At 38.8% G+C, this 22,894-nt stretch overlaps 2 protein-coding genes and 1 long non-coding RNA gene across 3 annotated transcripts; 1 reads left to right on the forward strand and 2 right to left on the reverse strand.

Moving 5' to 3' along the window:
• The first annotated feature begins 864 nt into the window (after positions 1-864).
• On the forward strand, positions 865-15,512 carry LOC106156105 (putative inhibitor of apoptosis). Its single transcript, XM_086995642.1, has 5 exons — positions 865-1,468; positions 12,650-13,297; positions 13,600-13,822; positions 14,540-14,768; positions 14,911-15,512. Exons 2-5 carry the CDS (start codon positions 12,705-12,707, stop codon positions 15,384-15,386), a joined length of 1,521 nt encoding a protein of 506 aa, XP_086851768.1. The 5' UTR covers positions 865-1,468; positions 12,650-12,704; the 3' UTR covers positions 15,387-15,512.
• Positions 6,638-10,308, reverse strand: LOC147759811 (uncharacterized). Its single transcript, XR_015331068.1, has 3 exons — positions 9,802-10,308; positions 8,773-8,902; positions 6,638-8,071 (listed from the first exon to the last, which is right to left on the reverse strand). It is a non-coding gene; the product is annotated as an uncharacterized LOC147759811 (long non-coding RNA).
• Positions 15,513-16,556: 1,044 nt separating the features above from the next.
• Positions 16,557-19,931, reverse strand: LOC147759812 (uncharacterized). Its single transcript, XM_086995567.1, has one exon. It carries the CDS (start codon positions 19,929-19,931, stop codon positions 16,557-16,559), a length of 3,375 nt encoding a protein of 1,124 aa, XP_086851693.1.
• Positions 19,932-22,894: the final 2,963 nt, after the last annotated feature.

Genomic DNA, 22,894 nt, shown 5'->3' on the forward strand with positions numbered 1-22,894 from the left:
CGTTGTCATGTGGAATTTTGACATTTATATAATCTGATATGTCCATATCTAAGTATTTTTGGGTGTTTTATGGTATGGGCTGCAATTATAACGATGTTTTAGAGTTATTGAAGGACCTTGTGAAAACCAGGAAGTAGTTCGTAACTAACAACTGAATCGTACCAATCTATGACTTCTGTGAAAAGATGAATCTTTTTTTAAATATTCTGACGAATTTTTAGATCTTTATATGTCCATCTGACATGAAATTCCACACATATGATCACATTAATATACCTCTTACACTGTGGCAGGTACAAATCAGTGACAAATGCCAAGACAAAGGTAACGTTCTGACAGCCTCTTATCTGAGCTAAAAAGTACGCGACTGGCATTTAATGGCATCTTACAGCTATTTACCTGTCAAAATGGACTTGCACCTTGGTTGTTGGATGCATTCATTCGACAAATAAAACATTTCACTGACAAGATCTTCCCCAAAAGATGAAAAGAGAATTCAGGTGAGCCGACAAAGCTGACAGGTAATTAAGACTAGCTCTAAGTTACTAATAACTGACATTATTATGCAATACTCAGTTGGAAAAGCGATATTGACAGGTAGATAAGATATTACATGACCAGTTTCTCAAGGGTGATTGACTGCCAGCCTGAGGAAATTGATTGCCAGTCTCTTTTGCTAGTGATCTTTAGCTCAGAAAAGAGGCTGTCAGAATGTCACCTTTGTCTTGGCATTTGTCACTGATTAATATTAAAGGCGTATTAATGTGATCATATGTGTGGAATTTCATGTCAGATGGACACATAAAGATCTAAAAATTCGTCTGAATATTTAAAAAAAAAGATACATCTTTGCACAGTAGTTGTGGATCGGTACGACTCAGTTGTCAGTTACGAACTACTTCCTGGTTTTCACAAGGTCCTTCAAAGACCCTAAAACATCGTTATTATTGTAGCCCATACCATAAAACACCCAAAAATACTTAGATATGGACATATCAGATTATATAAGTGCCAAAATTCCACATGACAACGATTTATAGCCTCCCGGGAATTCTCTTCACTTTACGCTCTTTTCCGCGCTGGAAAAACAAATTGACTGCAAATTAAGCACGATTTTGCACCTTCAAGTTCCGTGACACGTTTTCATACCATGTGCCTATTGTTTCTACTAGTATTCTCTGCCCCAAATGCATAAAGATAATATGTTATCTTACCGTGTTGTTAGAATAACTCCTTTTTTCTCCAAGCCCACGTCTTCATTCCCATTCACCTCCAGCTAAATATGAACACTCAGCTTTATGTCTTACACCACTACACGTCACTTCCGGCACAATTCTGACCATTGCTGATCTCCTCCGGTACCCTTTATTGCGTCAACATAATATGTAACTTATTAAAATAGCACGTTCCGTCGGAGAATGACACTGTAGAGGGTGTGTTACATGGGAAGTGGTTCATTCTAGAGAAGGTAAGCTAAAAAAAATCGTAGCAAATTCTGTTACACGTTATTATTGTTCCCAGATAATCGCTTTATGTGTTTTGTTATTTATGTCGACTCAAATGAATCATTTGTGTGTTTCAAACAAGTTGTGTCTTAAAGTAGGTATACCAAAAATATCTTTCGAACTTTAAATAAAGGTTTAGTCCAAGATTTTTGTTTTTCTTATATCTAAGGCTGGAGTTCAACGTACTTCTTTCCATCTTTTCATTGCTTTTTGTTCCATGGGTGCATTTAGTGTCCATGTCTCTAAGCTATTGGCGATAACTGACAACCTCCATTTGTTTAACACCTTCCTTTTCATACGCAGGTAGGAGGTTACTCTCGAAGAAATTATTTTGCTTCTTAAACGCCGTTCATGATCTTCATGTTATTTGCTATGACCAATGTTATTAGCCTGTCCACTGTTTTATTCCTTTCTCCACTACAGAACCTCCCTGTGGCACTCTCTTGTTAATTCTGGTATATATCCCGAGCTTGAAATAGGAGTCACTCTTAGGTATTGTTACAGTGAAGAAATAACGATAACTATATCTGGAGCTTTCAAACGTTTATTCACCTCCCTTTTCATACAACTTCACAAATATTTATACCCCATTTCTCCGTACTGATCATGCATTGACTTGTTTTCTTTCCATTGTCTTTGCGTTATTACAAAATATTTTCCATTCTCATGTTGCAAGTCACCATGCAACATTTCCTTATTAGGTAATCCCTAAGAGACTTGTTTTCAATTAAATATATCTAAAATATAATTTGAATTACTCATGCTTGGACCTTCTCCAAAACTCAGTTATCATGTGATAAACAGATGAGCGAAATTAAAATATATTATGAAATTAACCAATCACATAAACTGTTACTGACTTTGACCCCGCCGTCACTCAGCTGTCCTCTGAGAAAGAGAGAACGTTCCTATTGATACCCATGCATCGGGTCACATAGGGATTATCTCATGAGCAAATAAAGACTGGGTTCCCATCCCTAGATTGAACTAACAGGATCGGTCCATCTCCACGGGTTTCTCGCTAAAATGCTTTCAGCTTGAATGGCTAAGATGTCTGGCACGCCTGCTAAAGCTGCTAAACGATAGTATAGTTAATTACCCCTTATCAGCTTCAGTAGGCGTGACAGACATCTAAGCCGCTTAAGTTAATTGCAATTAAGCGAGAATCCCCTTGGACGTGGGTCGATCCAGTTAGAGCGACCTAGGCATGGGAACCCAGTCTCAGCTGGCCCCTGTACTGAGGGAGAGAGAGACAACACTTCTATTGATACCTATGTATCTGGTCACAGAGGGAGTATCTCATGAAAAAATTAAGACACAATTTTTTGTATCCTGGGATTCAGGTTATCTTTAAGAGATGTCTGGCTTATGTGGGATGCGATACGATAAAAGCGTGGGAGCCACTCCAGTGTGTCTGGTTTCATGAGTATATATATTCAAGCTGGTTCTTGGAGAGTCGGCTGGATAGTTGATTGTAAGGTTTCCACCGTACGTGTTGGAAAAGCCCATTTATTACCGAGTAAAATACCAAAAAGTAACCATACTGTACTGGGTCGTAGGCTGGAGGAGGGGGAAGCAGTAGCCAACAGATTTGAGAAAATTACATTTCGGCGGTTCCTGAATATCTCCTTACCTTTTGCTTCAACCCCTTAAGGAATTTTCTCAATAATGGTACATGTATCATATGCAATCGTACAAGCTTTATTGTGTGTCTGTTCTATCAGAATGCAAACACCTGTGGAATCACTGGCCACAAGCCGTTTTGCTCGCCATCAACTCGTTGCGCCACAGGGCGTGAATGATTATGAATGGAGAGGGCGCTCAACGCAAAAACTACTGGATATTTTGACTGATTCTGACAAACATGATGCTTTTTCAAGATTCAGAGCGTACAGTCAGTGGCCTGAAACAAGTCCTCTTTCTCCAGTTGACCTAGCCACCGCCATGTTCGTTTACAGCGGTACTGACGACATGATGTGTTTCAAGTTGCAAGGGGGCGCTGCGAAATTTCGAAAAAGGAGATTCGGGCGTTGGGGAGCACGTGCGACATTTTCCTCGCTGCGACTTCGTCATTCAATATCGACACAATCCTCAATTTTATGATGCAGCCAAGATGTTCCTTGAAGAGAATCAATTTCATTGCGGGCCAGAAAACGTTAAAAATAGCGGCATAGTTATCTTTGCAGAACATTTGTGGTGCCAGAGCTTTTAAATTTGCCAATTTTGATGCAATATCACATAATGATTAACGGAATGATTGCCACCAATTTTCATATATTTACTAAAAAGAACGTGGGCATTTAAAAAATTTGATTACCATTCGGCTTCATGCCCGTGGGAATTCTAATTCCCACGTTGAAAAAGCCAATATGTGAAAAATGAAATTTTCGCAAAAACTGTATAACTTCCAGAAAAAGATGCCAATAAGACTGCTCTCTGGTCCTATGTTTCCATACCCCAGAACAAATTTTGTAGGACGACCGCGGGCTCATCCTGTCGGTGTTCTGACTGATACTCCAAAATGCGATCTGACACACACACCTTGAAAACGGGTAGTGTGGTCCGATATACCGGTTAATTCAGGATCCTTATGTGCCGAGTCTGGTAGTTGGGTAGGCCTGAACATGAAGCCATTAACTTTGGTCACCCGATTGGACTCCTATCTAAATGTCCTCGATAACTAGTGCTTGATAAATACTGCTAAAATGCAGAGTGCCATTGCCCAATTTTATATGTACTTGTAACTAGAGTAGACTGTTGTTGTTGTTGTACTACGTGAGGAGGAAGGCAGTTTATAAACGGTGAGCTAACATATAATTGTGGCAAATACATGTAAGCAAAATTTCCATATAATTATTGCTGTAAAGTAAACAGCTAACACTTTCAGTAAATGCAGAATAATTAAAACGTGATCAGTTAAGTAAAAGATAGGGAGTTATTAAGTGATAGTTAAATTTCGTTAAAGTCATAATAACTCTTCGTTTTGGCCAAAAATACGATTTTCCTGGAAAAAACGACAATTTTCCCGTACTTACCAATGGTCAACGACCCCATTCCTGCATTCAAAGTTAATTCAGGGTTTTTTTCCTAAACGTACGGTTTTTTGTTAAAATCTCTTAAGAGATTTTAACTGACGGAGCCCTCTCGTATCGAGCGATAGTTTCTGGTGACCTACTTAAAACCGCGGGAAAAGCAGACAACAACAACACTATATAACGATATTATAAGATTCATAAGCTATATTCGTCTTTTTGCTCAAAATGCATTTATATCTACAATGTGTGCAATTCTGGGCTTTTCGTTATCCGACGCACTGTACAAAAACTCGCAACTTACGTCTGAGGGTTTCCCGCCAATGTTATTTTGGTCTCGAATGAACGCAAGAATCCGCGAGACACCTAAACGTTATTGGCAACGGATGCACTTGTCGACCGCGAAGAAAGGCATCGAAAGCCCAAGTGACAAGCACAGATTTTAGTTTTACTACAATAACAGTCGTTTTGGTGGGAAAATGCAATAGAATATATTTCCAGGCGTTGTTTACAATGTATTTCTTGCGGAATTTTGAATCTAAAAGGAAGAGTTATTATTGCTTTAAAGGGACAAAAAATAGGATTAAAAACGCCTTTTAAGTGCATGGATTGCTTCTTTTTTAACTTATCTGAGAACAATTGCTATGGGTAAAGCATAAAATGGCAGGTAAATGGCCGTAATCAATATCGAAAAAAAGAATCATATTCACCGTCCACTTTCGAACCCCGGGCGTCAGCCATCTTGACACAGTTTGAAATAACGCGGCTTCTCGACTCAGATACGAGATGTAAACAATGCAGACAGCATGTCGTTTCGAAGGTGAGCGTGGACGTGAAGGAGAAGAGGAATTGCTCACCGAATCTTTGCAGGTAAGCGAGTTATATTTACCAAAAGTACTTTAAAATGGGAAGATGGCAGTGGAAATCAAAATGTCTGGCAGAGGAAGTTAAAAAGCGTAGATAACTGCTAATAATTAACGTTTCCTCGGGTAACGCACTCGCAGCCAAATCACTCGCACTGGGTACGTACTACTAGTTATATGAAGCGAGATAGTGCACTTTACCCCTGAGGTGTATAGTTCTGTAAAGCAGGAGGAATACCCTTTTCTGCTCAATGTGGTCATCTACCAGTACTTACAGACTAACCTCACACCATATTCTCGCAGGGGAATCCCATGAGATATACAATGTAACTCGAGTACTAGTGGGGTTAGAGGGTGTTCTTTGTACGGCACGTAACTACGTTAGCTTATTTGTAAATTTAATAATATTGTCAATGAATATGATTATAAGGAATGATTTTTTAGCCTTTCAGAGGAGGAATTGGGTGATACACCCCTTCAAGCACGAGTGAAGAGATCAGGTATGTTAATAATTTTAGCAGTATAACATGGGCGGATCCAGGATTATTTGAAAGGGAGGGGGGGGGGGGGTCCGCGGATGCAAAGCCGACCCCCCCCCCCCTAGTTGGCGTGGGGTCCTGGGCCTGCTTAAAACTTTGGTATTTTAGAGGGTGAACAGTGCCATTTGGTACGGTTTAGCACTTTACTGTAGTAAATTAGCTAGTCAAAATTCTAATTCCAAGTGGGGAATATTAGTGTGATTTTTTTACATCAGTTCTTTGAAACCATGTGTGATTATGTTATTTCTTCTTGTGGCCTTTATGATTTAATGCAGCTGCAGATATTTAAATTTAATTTTTTTTTTTTTTTTTTTTTTTTTTTTTTTTTTTTTTGCCATAATCAGACTTGCTTCTTTATAATAAGCTGGTTATCATGTAGTGATCATGCCCTCTAACTTGTTGATTTTTGTTAAAGAATAGTGCTGTTATGATAATATCAATACATTTTTTTCTTTATAACCATTTTATGTAATTTTACTATTACAGTGCCTCAAGTTATGTCTGGAAAACTCATACCAGGAAGCACTCCAATCTTACAATACTGCATCACTTCAATGTCGGTGTGACAAGTTGTGTAAAAGACTGCTACAAAAAATTTGCAGCGATGACCACATGATCCACCACCTTTTACCAAAACCGAGTGAACAGTTTTATATTATAATGCCCATGTATATGTATTTAAAGTGACAAGACTGAGATCAGCGAGAGCCTCAAGGCCTTTATTTTCTGTGCATTGTCAACTCTTCAATAATTTTATAATTTTGTCAAATACATCCAAAGATTCAATTCTAATGCAATACTTGAAAACTTTTTTAGAATATATTTTAATGTCGAACATGTTTTTCTAAGAACTAGCCCTTTAGTAAATTAACATGTACTATCCAACTGTTATTATTAATTAACATATTGTTATGTACAAAGCATAAGCTGCAGTATCAATGAAGCATTAACTGGGTAGAGATTATGAATGAAATAAAAGTTTAAATATTGAAACATCTTTTATTTATATTTGGCAAAAATACAAGAATAAACAAAGTTTGCTACATAAGTTTGGAATTTGGCCAAATCATCTTTATTATTACCCGTCACATGTAATGAATAAGACATACACAGATTCTGTAAGTAAGCTAGAATGCATAATTATTTTCATACTCATTAATGCCATCTTCATAAATAAGCCTTCTATTCAAGCATTCACAAACTTTCACATTGTGCAGTACACATTATAGTATGATAACATTTTTGAGAGAGACTTATTAATAGCCAGGCTATCATGTTAAGAGTCTGATGTACATGCAGACCCATGAGGATTGCAGATCAACAAATTATCCCCCTCTCTGTCAGTGTATTGACTCATGTGAGCTGTCTCCATGCAAAGGGATGTGTCATAAGAAAGGACCAACCCAACTTACACAAACATAAATTGTTTCATCAGTAAGATATTCACACATACTTTTCCAAGATGTGCAGGGAATAAATAGAAAGGTATAAATATTTCTTTAAAAATTACAGGCATAGCTTCCCTGCATGAATTCTAAATAATGGCTGAGCGGAGAATTGAATACAGGCACAAGTGTTCACTCAAACCATTTTTGTAGGTCTTAAAAGAAATGACATGCAGTCATTTGCCAAATACAGAATTTTATGCTGTAACAAAGTCACAAAACTGCAACTGGTGATCTTACAAAATCTAACAACACACTGGTTTAAAATCAAGTTGAAATCACAATATGCCACCAGTACCATATTCCATAATACATTTGATGTCATTTAGATTTAAGAAGTAAATGCTGGACCAAAATGGTTTATTCTCAATATCAGGCATATGACTTAGGTTTGGGAGGAAAGACCACCTTGATTTCCAATCTGTCTGCATTATAGCATACATGTAAGTGCTAGATGGTTTGAAGTCAGCAGATTATGCTTTGTCACATTGGCAAGATGAGTTCACTGAATATATCCTGTAAGCAGCACTCGAAAGTCAGGAAAAGTCTCTCACTATCCAACTCGTCCCCGCTTTGGACCCTCAAGAAAAGTTCATCTTTTTTTGGTGGAGAGCCATGGAGTTCCTCTTCCATGTAAAAAACTCTTCTTCAGGACATCATACTGGCAGTTGCTCATAACCTTTAGGTCTAAAAAAGCAAATCAAAATAATAATAATAATAATTTATTAAGATTGCAACCCAGTGGGTTGAAGTTGTACATAGTGTTAAGAAAATTATAATGAAAATAAAGTGAATATTTGCTTGAATAAAACTGAGTTAAAAGACTGCTAATTGAACTTTAAAATTATTGTACTTAGGATAAAAGACAACATAATACTATTGGAAATTTAAAAGTGCATACGGAATAAAAGAGCATCAGAATCTGTCGGTCTTAAATTGTGGCACTTTGTTACTATTGTTTGATCTTAAAAGACGATTGGATTGATCAATAAAGATGTGATTCAGTTTGTTAGAGGATTCAGTTATTTTGTAAAAGAAAGTTTTGCACAGATCTCTTCGTTTATCTAAAGTACACATATGTCAGGTTCAGGGTTTCATCATAGTATAGGTCAGGGAAAATAATCTTCAAAGCACGAGTTTGGTCAGTCTCTTAGAGTTTGCATTGCTCTATAGTTAGTCCTGGATGCCACACAGGGCAGGCATATAGAATTGAGTGCACAATACTTTGGTAAAGCTTAGCTCGTTTCAGTTGACGGAGGAAATAGAGTCTTGCATTATGTTTACATTATGTGTCGCCAATTTGGAAAAAAAATTGATAAAAGAGAAATCATGCACCTATATGCCTAATATATGAGGAGTGAATATCAGCTTATTAAAATTCTGCTTACTCTAAAGACATGTTTTAGTCCCATGTTGGATCATTAGGATCCTTTAATTCCCTCTTCTTCAGCATCTTCCTCCTCTTCCATCTGCACTTCTTCCAGTTCAGGCATACCATAGGAAAAAGTTACCTTGATACTGCAACCAAAAAAAAAAAAAAAAAGCAACAGTACATAAAATAAGATAATCGAGTTTGAGAAAAATTATGTAAAAACATAACTGAAATAAGTATAAAACTCAACTGAAATAAGTATAAATGCCATTTTTCTCAATATGATCACCTTAAATTATCTAGACTGTCATCTTCAACTGCACTAGTATTAACTACAACTTAATTTTGAAGTTTCTTGATCACTTCATATTGGTTTAATCTCCGAAATACTGGTTGGAAGTTAAAATTGTATGATCTAAATTATTACTCTGGACTATTTAATACATTAGAGAGATGTACCAAACATAAACATGCAATATCCCCTTTCTGATTTATTTATTTTTAATGTAAAAAGGAGACAAATTGTCTTTAAAATATAAAATCAAAATACTACTATTTATTTTCACTTATAGTTGACATGCCATTTAACATTGGGTTAAACTTAGATACAATAACAGCTTCTGCACATTCATTTTGGGATTTAGATGCCTAAAGAAATAGCATCTTTGTCATATGTCTTAATTACTGTGGTATGCCTAGATGTTAGAGGCACAAGAAATGTGCCCTCGGTAAGTCAAAAATTCGCCCTGGTCATTGTAATGTATATGTAATGAGACTAGTATCTCCCACCATGTCCGTTTTTATTTAAACTTTCTTTGCTCTATAAACTAACCCAAACCCTGTCAGAGTCGACATATGAGCAACACTTGCAATTTCTGTCATCGATACCACTCATATTAGTTACAATTTCATGGCATATTTTGACAGACGAGCCTGACAATCGTTAAGATATACAACGAACACACGTAAATAAACAAAAATCTCTGTGCTTAATAAATATTTTCACTGGTGTCTTATCTCAAAGATTATTGTAAATGGTACTCACAAATCCAGTAAATACTTCGCGGCCAGGCCATTCTTCGTATCCATGGCCACCCAAGCAGGTTTTCATCTGCCTTCTTCCTCGCCGGTGTTTATTGTTTGCCTGTCGTACACTGTTTTACGCATGTTTTTTGTAAAGGCTGTTTCTTTTTTCTTTTTGTTATCTGTCTTCGCTTCTTCGAAGGACTCCCAGCATAACTGAGCCTCCTGTTTCACGTTGTCCTTTCCCGGCAGCTTGAACTGGTTTTAACTAGGTCGCAATACGAGAATCTCGCGAGATCCGGAAGTCTAGAGAGCTCAATTATGAAAATGGAGGTGGTTGTTGGTAAACCTCCGCTTAAGCGGAGGTTTTCTTTTTATTGTATTTTCCAAAAATGTTACAGAGCGATGGCGAGTGCCGGGAATGATAGATTAAAGGTTGGTAAATCGCGGAAAAGTAGTGTTAACCTCGGGATAAATCAGGATAAATCAATTTTGGCGCGAAAATCCTCTTTTGTGTCCTTTTAAGTGTCAACAAGTGTAGAAATTGTTTTCGTGGTAGGAAAAGATGGAAAGTGTCAAAGTCACATATAGTTCGATTTGATTGGTTAATTTCTCAATAGATTTGCAAATTTCTGATACGTGTAAAACATATGCAAACTGCGGATGGACACGGTCCAAGCATGAGTAATTCAAATAATATTTTAGATATTTTGAATTGAAAACAAGCCTCTTTAAATGAAAAGTTGTGGCTGGTCAGTTTCTGGTGACGTCATGAGCGTGTGTTGTAGTGATAATTCATGGACAGATTTACAAAAATCGAGTTGTCATAAAAACAGCATGCCGCAAACTTGTGTTGTACCCGGATGAATAATCAAGGATACAGCCATTTTGTTTTAGCTTCTAAGACAGCTAGCAAAAACGTGGATCAATGCTTTGAAGTTTAAAAATCCAAACATAGTGTCGAAACATGCTAAAATCTGCAGCGTGCAGAGTGCTGCTTGCGTGACTTTTTTATGTTCAGGTTTTTCTTCTCTTTGTGGGAAATACTTGTTGGTCTTTTATTGATCAAAATTTCTTTTGGGCATATAAATGTCACATGAATGCTATTTTTAGCCCTTTTTCTAACACTGTATTCCTTTTACGAACTGGAGGGAAAGATAAATATGTCAAGTTCACGGCCAGAAATTTGAAAAAAAAGGTGCGTTTTTAAAGCTACATGTACATGTATATTCGGCTGACCGAGGGATAATTTTGTTTATCTCTTACCAAGTCGACTTTTTATTAGTCATATAAGTGATCAGTTAAAGTAATCCATGGGAAATCCACGCTCACATTATACGTAATTTTATGGCGCCGTTTCAATCACCCAACTCATATATTTCAAACAATGCGATGATGTGAGTGATCATTAATCTTAATCTTCAAATACACTTGTCTTAAAAACACTTGGCATGCATAAACAGGCACCGCCAATAACAAACACGATAAGATATGAAATGTTAATAATTCACACAATTAATAAAACGTTTTTTGTGAAGTAACCCCAGATAATATGCCTCTGTGTAAGGCGTAATTTATATTAGTTCTTTATACAATATGCAGCTGTGCTCTTGCCTGTTATTGCTTGTATAAATTCGTCGTTTGCCACTATACAAGATTGTCCCATGGGTGGGGGGAGGGGGAGGGAAGGGTAGTGAGCAGTTCGCGGGAAAATAAAATCATCAGTTCACAAACCACAGTAAATAATAACATGCAGGCACCGACTTCGAGCAAAAATCAGGGAACACTCCGAAGGAGGAATGTATTTGAGAAAATTGACATTTTTTTGCAACGTATGCAAGTCTGCATCGAATGCCTCGGAAGCCATTTGGGGCATAGTTTTAAAAGAACGTAACTTTTATGTGAAGCGACCAAGGTAACTAAAACTTTGGAGAATGATCATACACATAATGAAGTTTAAATCCAACAAATTTCTTGGAATTTGATGGACCTTTGTAAAATTAGGATTTATTTATTTATTTATTATTATTATTATTATTATTATTATTATTATTATTATTATTATTATTATTTTGGTGGGGGGGGGGTGTCACCCTCTACTTAAGAACATTTGGCCGCTGTACAAATGAATGGGAAGCGGACTCTCTGTCACGTTACACCGGTAAACATTTTTGGTCCGAACGTCTGATGGCCATCTTGAGATATACATTCCCTACTGTGCTGTGTCAGCCATTTAGTGGTTGTTATTTTTGGGTAGTGAGGATTTATATTAATGTTTGTGACATGTGGTTTCCTTAATGGAACGTTACAGGTCTTTGGAAATCGATCGGCCTATTTTCTATTTTTATTTAAGCAAAAGTTTTTGATCAATTGTTTAATTAATAATTTAAGTGTTCATATCGATTAACCAACGGCAATCACACCAATCGTTAACAGGACAAAAGAACAAGCCCTTGTCTTTTCCCAACCCACAACCATCTCGAGACTAACGTAAATGTAGACCAGCAAAATCCGGAGTAAATAACCAAGTGCATGCAGGAGGCATTTATTATTATTATTCTTATTTATTATTATTTATTTTTTTTTTTTTTTGGGGGGGGGGGGGGTATATAGTATACACGTATTGCTTCATAGCTGACCCCCTAACGATTTTAATTTCTCACCATACATTCCTGCAATGCCACATATCATATATATTATTTTATGTTTATTGTGTCTGTTCTTGTTTTTAAAAATGTTGAAGCATGTATTAAATTTGTAAGTATAAAAACAGCAATTGTCCTCCATTAGCATTTCCACTGGAGAAATAAAAATTCAATACAATCGATAGAAACCGTGCGTCTTTCAAACAGAAATTTACTATATTTCAGATTCGATCCACAGCGAAATATTGTCATGGAGCTGCTGGTAATCTTATGATAGTCCATGGAAACTCCGGATGGTTGCAGTTTTGGTGCCGCAGCAAATCTTCACCGACGCCCTTATAACTATCAAACGTGCGAGGAATCACTGGCCACAAACCATTTCACTCGCCCTTCCAACGACGCACCACTTGTCGCGAATGATTATGGCGACCGCTGGAGAAGGCGCTCTAGTTATTATCTTCAGGACATTTTGACTGATTCTGACAAACATGAGGCCATTTTAAGATTCAGAACGTACAGTAAGTGGCCTGCAACCAGTCCCGTTTCTCCAGCCGACCTAGCCGCCGCCATGTTTGTTTACAGCGGCACTGACGACATGGTGAAATGTGTGTCAAGTTGCAAGGGGGCGCTGCGAAATTTCGAAAAAGGAGACACGGGCGTTGGGGAGCACGTGCGACATTTTCCTCGCTGCGAGTTCGTCATTCAATATCGATACAATCCTCAATTTTATGATGCAGTCAAGATTTTCCTTGAAGAGAATGAATTTCAGTTAGAAAACGTTAGGCCTATCCCAAATGGCACCTGTTTGGCACTACCTCTCCCAGCACGCCCAGACCTGATTGACGTGCGGGTCCGCTTGGCCACCTTTCAGAGGTAAATGTCTTAACGCAATACGATACATTTTACTCTGTTAACAATGTAGTAAAGCTTGAGCTTAGGGTGCGTTTCCATAAACACTGTGTCTACGTGGATCGATACACCTCTGCATGGATTATCGCTGAATGCAATCAACTTCACAAACCTCCGCAAAGTATCTCCCAAACAGGACATTTTTGCTAAGGAGCCTAATCTACTAGTAAAGGTCCAAGAAGACGGCATGAAATACTGTTAGATTTGTTGCTTTTATCTTTTCACATCCACATTTAGCTAAAAACCTTTCACCTTCATTTTTCCAGATGGCCGCCGGGAAAAATTCAAAGACCTAAAGAACTCTCCGAGGCCGGTTTTTACTACCTAGGCGTAGGCGACCGTGTCAAGTGTTTCCAATGTGGCGGAGGGATGTGCAACTGGCAAGTCGGTGACAAACCATGGGAAGTGCATGAAATATGGTTTCGAGACTGTGCCTTCGTTCAGCAGCATATAGCTCAGATACAGACAGCAATCTCCGGAACGTCTAAGGTAGTCCCTCTCCCATTTTCCATGAGGACAATTAAAACTTTTTAAACATAAATTGACAGTTATAGCCTTAATCAATACCGCAAAAAGTAACCATATTTACTGTTCTACATTTAACTTCGTGAGTAAGCGTGTTTATTATTATTATTATTATTTATTTATCTTCTTTTTTTTTTTTGGGGGGGGGGGGCTTTCTTGCATATGGTTGGTTAGTCGGGGGAAATGCTGGAGAATTTGTTAAATATTAGTTTCCTGGTTTTTGTCTTTTAATTTAATATGACGCATGATAAAAGGGTGTAAGAAACATTTCATTATAATTGCAAATTTTAATAAAAATTAAAGAAAAGCTAAGTTGAAAGATGACAAAACTTGAATGCATATAAATTCCACTCCACCCTCCCATTGCTGCTAAAATATTTCAGGGCTCCCCATTTTCTCTTCCAACCCCACCTCTCCTCCGACTCAAATAATAACCGGACCCTAAGGTGGCCTGTTGTCCTGCGTGGAGTTTTTGATTCAGTCTTAATAAACTCATATAATAAAAATAAAAAAAGTTTCACACTCTTACCAATCTAAAGAAAGTTTATGATTATTTTCTTGTCTATATAGCTGGGAATTTCTGAACTTGTGTTCCAGAAATATGAAATATGAAATATGAAATAAGATTCTATATATTTGCATCGTTTATATAAAAACCCTGCCATTAATTAAATGTCTTAGGGTAGTGGCGAGCACTCTGGAAATGAGATTGAAACATTTGAGAACCACTTCGCTGTTTCTGCAGACCTAGATAACAAATCAACACCACAGTTGCCTAGCCACTCTACAGCAAAGCCTTCTAAAAAGAAACCCAAAGTTGACATGAGGAAACCGTTCGTACGTGCAGTGTTACCGTTTTTCTCCGAGAATTTAGTGCGCAAGGGGATTGGGCGATATAGGAGAGAAACGGGTAATTAATTCCAATTTTATATCTGTATTCCTAAGTTTTAATATATGGCCAAAAGAGCCAAACGCATAAGCCTGTTACAGAAGATATGTAACTTAAAGGTGTAATTTCCACTTTCATTTTCGTTTTTTTATCTTAAACACAGGGAAAGAATTCAACAATTCAGAAGAGCTGATGGACTATTTATACGAAATAGAAGACAAAGAATTACCAACAGATTCTTCTGAATCCGACAGCGAATTAGAACCGTCTCTACCTACAGGCGCTTCCAATCCAAATACAGATGATGAAAATCGATTGCGACTCCAGACTGAAATAAACTCATTACCACTACCTACACTAAAATCACCCAATAGTTACCTGTTGTCTGCTATGAAAAATAATGGTAACTCAAACAGACCGTGCAAGGAAGAAGTCCCTGCTGACGAAGTCACACTTCTAGAAGAAAACCGCCGCCTCCGAGAGGAAAAAGTTTGCAAAATTTGCCTAGATGCCGAGATTTCCACCGTCATTCTACCTTGTGGTCACCTTGTTTGTTGTGGTAGCTGTGTCGTTGCATTAAAAGTTTGTCCTATTTGCAGAGGTCGCATTCAGGGCACGGTTAAAACCTTCTTAGCATAACAGCCACCTAAATGGGACAATATCCCACATAACAGAATTGTTACCGTGTTGAAGGCTTGTCGCGCCGTCTACAGGGGATAATTGCAGTACGTGGTAGACGCACACGCTGTTAGGCACGTGACCTTTAACGAGTGTAGCTGCACTCAGTCAAATAAAGGAAGTCTCTAACTGGTTGAATTTTATTGAATTCAAACGTAAAACTGAAAGAAAATAAAATAAAACAAAATAAATAACAGAACAAAAATTGTAGCGAAAAATACTGAAAACAAACTTAAATACAAAATAACCTAAAAATTGATAACAAATTTACACGAAGTACATACGAAAGTGTAAGAGAAAGGATAGACGGAAACGTTGCAAAGACCCAAAGCCGGAGAAGTTTACGTTACTTTAGCGTTGAAATAATTTACCTTACCCCCGACCAAGTGTGCTAATATCGTTATAAAAGGATAGATAGAAACGTTGAAATACCCAAAGCCAGAGAAGTTTACGTTATCGTTGAAATAATTACCTTTTCCTCCGACTGGGTGTGCTAAAATGGTGTCGTTAGAGTACACGTATCGTTCTGTGTAAGAAAGTGAAGTGAGCAAAAAGAAATAGAGAGGAGGCCTTATATACGTTGTGGAATGAAAACTGTTCAGTGCAGGGTGTGGTACAGGCATGTGACGGTGCGGTTAGGTAAGTGCTGTGGCCTGTAACGTTATAATTAGTAGAGAGAGAGAGAGAGAGAGAGAGAAAGAGAAAGAGTAAACAGAGAAAGAACGGAAAATGTACTTCGAATGAATAATGAGAAATAAATAAATAAATAAAATAAAATAAAATGTCGCGGGCAGTTACACTCCCACCAAAATCAAAATGATTTTAAGTAAATAAAGAAATCTAACTGCTACGTTATGAATACGCAATTACCACTGAATGCTAGCAATTAGAAAAACAGTAAATTAAATGTAAATGAACCATTAAACGGTTACTGCTGGCTTTCCCTTATTGAAGCAATGTACGTTATACAAATAAACTTAATGAATCCAGTCTTTCAATGATATATAATCATTTTAAGCAAATATGTAGACTCGTTCCAATAGTGTCCATTATCATCAGAAATATATCACTGTCACTGCAATAAAGTCATTGTAGTAATGTCACTATAATGTATGTACACATGTAAACACTTTAATTTTCAACCAATAATACCAGTTTTTGTACATTTCGCTCAAGAATGGAAGATCGCAAAGTTCCAGAACAACCCGTTCTGACTTTAACTCTTCTCACAAGTCCGTCATCGTCTGCATTGGCTTCCACCACTCGAGCCAGAGGCCACTGGTTTCGAGGAAGTTCTATATCTTTGATCAAAACAACATCTCCTTTCTGCATATTACGACGAGGTTCATGCCACTTCTGTCGCAGAGATATTTGACTGATGTATTCCTTTTTCCACCTAGACCAAAACTGTTCTAGCAAATATTGGACGCGTCTCCAGCGCTTTCGTAGAAAGAGATCTTCCCTGACGAAATTACCTGGAGGAGGAAACGGTATATCAGCCTTGGCGGTCAAAATGTGATTTGGAGTGAGCGGTTCGAGAGTTTTCGGATCATTGATTTCACTCACTGTTAATGGTCTGCTATTGACGATCGACATGACCTCGTAGAAAACGGTCCTGAGAGATGAATCGTCCATTCTACCTGGGCACAATTGAAGCACGGAATTAAGAATTTCCCTCACAGTTCTTATTTGCCTCTCCCACACTCCTCTTTTGGTTAGAAACGTTGCTATCTTGTTGCTGTCCACTCGATGTTGAAATTCGTTAATCGCACCAATGAAGTTGGAACCTTGGTCTGAACGGATCTGTCTAACAGCACCACGAATCGCAATGAAACACCGTAAAGTGTTGATGAAAGAATCAGTTGACATGTCATCTAACAACTCGATGTGGATTGCACGTGAACACATAAAAGTTATCAAAAGTCCATACCTTTTCATTTCTTTGCGTCCCTGTTTAACGAGAAAAGGTCCAAAACAGTCTATACCGCAGTAGGTGAAGGGTGGCATTGGTTCTACGCGATCCTTGGGTAAATCTGCCATTTTCTGGGACTCGGTCGGCCTTCTCAATTTTCTGCATGTAACACACTGACTAATGAATTTTGCGACGACTTTGCTGCCACCTACAATCCAAAAACCAAGGGAACGAAGCTTGTTGAGAGTCATACCTCTGCCCTGGTGTTGGGAGTCCGTGTGAGTATAATCAAGAATCAGTCGCGTAACATGATGATTCTTTGGTAGGATGGATGGACGTTTTAATGGCGTTGGAAAACCTGCTTTCCGTAATCGGCCGCCGTCTCGAAGAAGACCATCTTCAAGAACCAGATCTTGGGGGTGAAGCTGATGCGTCTTAAGTAACGTGGTAGCTGCATCGAGGGCACTGAATGCGTCTGGAAATGCATCGCGTTGGGTAAGCATAACAAGAGATTTTTCTGCCTTTCTTCTTTCTTCAATTGTCAGAGGCTGTGTTCCATTTACACCATTTGCAATTCGTTGGATCCTCCCCATCTCAGACACGGTTTTCCACGAACAAGAGAATCTCGTAAAGAGGTCAAGGATATTTGGCATTGTAGACGTAACTGCAGTACACAATGAAAAGGCTCTCACCTCTGGATCCCTCAACTGTAGTTCTGTAGTGACACGTTCCAGTTTCACCTGCCGTTGCCAAGGAAAGGAGGGTCCAGTCAACCGTGGTGATTTGGAGATTTCAGCAACGCTGCCTTTGTCATAAGCGAAGTCCTTTTCTGTTACTCTGATGACTTCTTTTGAAGAACACTGAGGTAGTTCTTTGACGGCTGTACGATGAGCAATGACAACGTTGACATTGGCACTTGGAGGAGTAGAGTATCCCACCACGCTCCAACCAAGCAGAGTCCTGACTGCAAAAGGCTGATTTTCTTTTCCAATTAAGACCTTTCTGGGAGCTAGAGCCATCGGACAGTTGTACCCGATCAAAAGTCCTACCTCACATGACTGTAGGGGTGGTAACTCGGCACTAAGTTGCTGTAAATGTGGCCACTTACTAACTGTTTCCGTCACTGCAATGTGAGATCGATTTGCTGGTATGAAATCTCTGGTGAAACAGGCATTGATGGGTACAATTTCAGATGAGTTGAAGGCTCTTACTTGTAAACTGGAAATCCGGGAACTGTTAATAACTGTGTTTGAGGCGGTCATTGTTGACAACGATAAACGTGCGGGCTGTCCGGTAATCTGCAATGCTGTAGCCGTCTCTTGTAGAATAAAGGAAGTGTCGCTCTGTGTGTCCAAGAGAGCATACGTCAGGATTTCCTTTGACGGATTTTCCCTACTGGAAACCCACACCGGAACTATCATGGAGGTGCTGTCATCTTTACCTTGGTCAATCTGAAGAGAATTTGCTACCTGGTACTCTGTTGTAGGTTGTGGGCGAGCTAACCTAAAGTTGTCATCATGTAAACACGTGGGATGTCTTCCCTGGCATTTTTCGCATCTTAGTTTCCTTTTACAAGTGTTGTTGTGATGGCCGTGACGTAAACACCCGTAACATAGATTGTTCTCACGAATAAAAGTGCGTTTGTGATCAAGTGTCAGAGATCGAAAATTTTCACACTGTGAAATGAAATGTCCTTTCTGACAGTAACTGCAAACATACACAGGAGGACTGGAGGTAGTGGTAAGAACGTTGGCATTACCTTTGACCTTGTGAGCAGCAGCAGCAGTCTTCGTAGCGTTGAGGGCGTGTATCGACGAAATCGGGTTACAGGCAATTCTGGCTTCCTTGGTCACAAACTCCACAAACATCTGAAAGGGAGGGTATTCACCTGTAATGTCAATACACTGCGTCACTTCACGGTTCCACCTCACTGTCACCCACTCTGGTAGTTTGGCGATGAGCTTCTGGTTTTCTGTACAATCGTTTAAAATGCGCAGATTAGGCACGTGTGGAATTGCATCATGGCAGGCTTGTAGAAAATCACCGAAGTCCCTCAGAGCTACAGGGTCGTTGGTTGGGATCTTAGGCCACGTGTCTAGTTTGTCTCGGAAGGCTTTCTGTACTAGGAAGGGATGTCCGTAACGCTCATCCAGAATTTTCCATGCGCTGTGAAACGCAGAGGGGCTGTTGCTGTAGAAAAACCCTTCAAGTGCTTTACGTGCTGGATATCCCACATACCTCTTTAAGTAGAAGATCCTTTCTTCAGGGGGTATACCTTTTCGTTCTATGAGCATCTGAAAGGATGTCTTCCATTCTAAGTACTGTAGTGGATCTCCAGTAAAAACGCTGGGTTCTGGTATCGGCAATCTGTTAAGGTTCATGGAATCGGTCAGAGCTTTAACTAGAGTGTTCATATCCTGTAGCGACGACGCAGGTGTAGCGGCGCTGGTATTCTGTGAAGTGTCAACATGACTCCCACCATCGCAAGGCTCCGCCTGATCTCGACTCTCGGTTGTAGCAGAATCACCGGTAGAGCGTTTGGCACTGGTCATATGCTCTCTTTCACGTTTTCTTGCTTCTAAATATTCTGCCATTCTTTTTGTCACTTTCTGTTTTCGTTGAGTCCTTACACTTTCCTCTGTCTCACTGTCACTTTCGGGTTTGTCCATGAACACCAATTGTCCGTTGAATAGCTATGGGGATGGAGATTGCACCGTTGGCCCTCACGGGAGGAGAGACTGCACCGTTGGCCCCCACGGGAGGAGAGACTGCACCGTTGGCCCCCACGGGAGGAGAGACTGCACCGTTGGCCCCCACGGGAGGAGAGACTGCACCGTTGGCCCCCACGGGAGGAGAGACTGCACCGTTGGCCCCCACGGGAGGAGAGACTGCACCGTTGGCCCCCACGGGAGGAGAGACTGCACCGTTGACCCCCACGGGAGGAGAGACTGCACCGTTGGTCCTCACGGGAAGAGAGGCTGCACCGTTGGTCCCCACGGGAAGAGAGGCTGCACCGTTGGTCCCCACGGGAAGAGAGACTCCACCGGAGATAAGTTTTACTGTAGCTGCACTCAGTCAAATAAAGGAAGTCTCTAACTGGTTGAATTTTATTGAATTCAAACGTAAAACTGAAAGAAAATAAAATAAAACAAAATAAATAACAGAACAAAAATTGTAGCGAAAAATACTGAAAACAAACTTAAATACAAAATAACCTAAAAATTGATAACAAATTTACACGAAGTACATACGAAAGTGTAAGAGAAAGGATAGACGGAAACGTTGCAAAGACCCAAAGCCGGAGAAGTTTACGTTACTTTAGCGTTGAAATAATTTACCTTACCCCCGACCAAGTGTGCTAATATCGTTATAAAAGGATAGATAGAAACGTTGAAATACCCAAAGCCAGAGAAGTTTACGTTATCGTTGAAATAATTACCTTTTCCTCCGACTGGGTGTGCTAAAATGGTGTCGTTAGAGTACACGTATCGTTCTGTGTAAGAAAGTGAAGTGAGCAAAAAGAAATAGAGAGGAGGCCTTATATACGTTGTGGAATGAAAACTGTTCAGTGCAGGGTGTGGTACAGGCATGTGACGGTGCGGTTAGGTAAGTGCTGTGGCCTGTAACGTTATAATTAGTAGAGAGAGAGAGAGAGAGAGAGAGAGAGAGAGAAAGAGAAAGAGTAAACAGAGAAAGAACGGAAAATGTACTTCGAATGAATAATGAGAAATAAATAAATAAATAAAATAAAATAAAATGTCGCGGGCAGTTACAACGAGCACACCCTAATGCTAATTGTCTGTGAATTTGGTGACATTTGATGGCGTCTTTTCAATTTTATAGACATTTCTTCCATCTGTAGAAGCCACAGTGTGTTGTGTATAAGTAGGTCAGCTTATGACGTCACCATATCGCGAGAGCATGAGTATCTCGAGAGCGTTAGTTGAGACAGACGCTGGAGTATGAACGGATAGGAGACTGAGTTTTGTTTTGGGACTTTTGAAGGAGAATATTTTTATTTGGAACCTATTTACCACTGAACCGACACTCATATTTTCTACTGGAACTTGCATCGTAATTACTGTGGGATTTCATCGGACACTTTCACTGAACTTTGAGCCGATTTATCTCCATTCAATCTCCAGCCGACGGATTCACATCGGACTGTCACACAGGACACTTCATGCTTTCAGATAGGTCTATTTGTGTATTAAGAATAGCTTATTGTTATTGTCATTAGTTTATTTAGTTTTAATAAAATATTAAAACTTCTTTAAATCTTTTGTCATTGATTTTTGCTGGCATTGGGTACTCTGACCCGTAACACAGTGAAACAGTGGATTTATAAATTTTACTAAATGGTATAAAATATGTATATTTTCACCACTATTTTGTATTTTTTTTAAACCATTAATCATGTTAGACACGGTATCTGTAATAAAAAGCACTATTTCTATTAATTTACAGCTGTGAGGTGGTCATTTGTAAATAAAAGTACATGGGAATGGGGGTGGGACAACCTTTTTGACCAATGTTGTATTTATGGAGGGGAAGTACCAAGCTGGCGCAACGTTGAACGCTAAAAGATGTTTGAGACGCACCGCTAAAAATCATTACAAGGTAAACAAAATACTAGCTGCGTATTTAACACTGTTTCAGACTGTTCATTTGCGGGTTGTCATATACTTACATTATGCAAGAAGCATTGTACAAAAGTGTTCATTTGGTGTATATTAAGACACTGTAACTGCATGATAGCACAGGCATTTTTTTCATTTCGTATCAACTTTTTCGTCTCTGCTTCATGGAGCACGCATAGTGTATTTCTCCATTTCCCTTTTTTCTAGCTAAAAAACGGAATCCTATTGTACAGAACTGAACAGAAAATCAAGAATGTTGAAGAATGAGGAACCACGGTCACTAACGGAAAGTGGCGGAAAGTTGTGAAAAATTCTGAGGAGAAGCACACAATAATAAAGCAATTACATGACGAAAGTAAGGGCGCAACTTATGTGCAGACTTCTCATATTTTAAAATTATTTGGTTGGCATTATATGCTTTTAGTATTTTGCATTTTCTTTCATGTCTCTTTTAATGTTTTAATGTAGGTGGTCACATGGAGTCAAAAAGACTCTCCTCAAAATGCAGCAACATTTCTTTTGACATCGCATGTCAGATGATGTAAAAAAATACATAGCTAGGTGCCATAGATGTCAAATGCAAAATCCAAAAGCTAAGAATACCACACCTCATCTCCACCCAGTACCAGTGTCTATTTGTAAGCCATGGAGCCAGGTAGTTACCCCTTTTTAATAATTACACATAAAAAATATAGAAAAATACGCTTAAAAAGATTATGAAATGGTTATCCATCAATTATTTTACAAGGTATATGACAGGCCAAAATTTAACACACCAGCAATGCCTTTTTCCTTAAACACAGATATTACTTTATATTTATGTTATTATCAAATATCTATTACAGATTGGAATTAACCTTGTGGCAATGGAGGAATCGTACAATGCAAACAAATACTTCTGTTCAGTGTTGTGCTAT

The sequence above is a fragment of the Lingula anatina genome, chromosome 9, assembly GCF_051362555.1.
Source record: "Lingula anatina isolate TDL-2025a chromosome 9, LinAna3.0, whole genome shotgun sequence".
Taxonomy (NCBI): Eukaryota; Metazoa; Brachiopoda; class Lingulata; order Lingulida; family Lingulidae; genus Lingula; species Lingula anatina.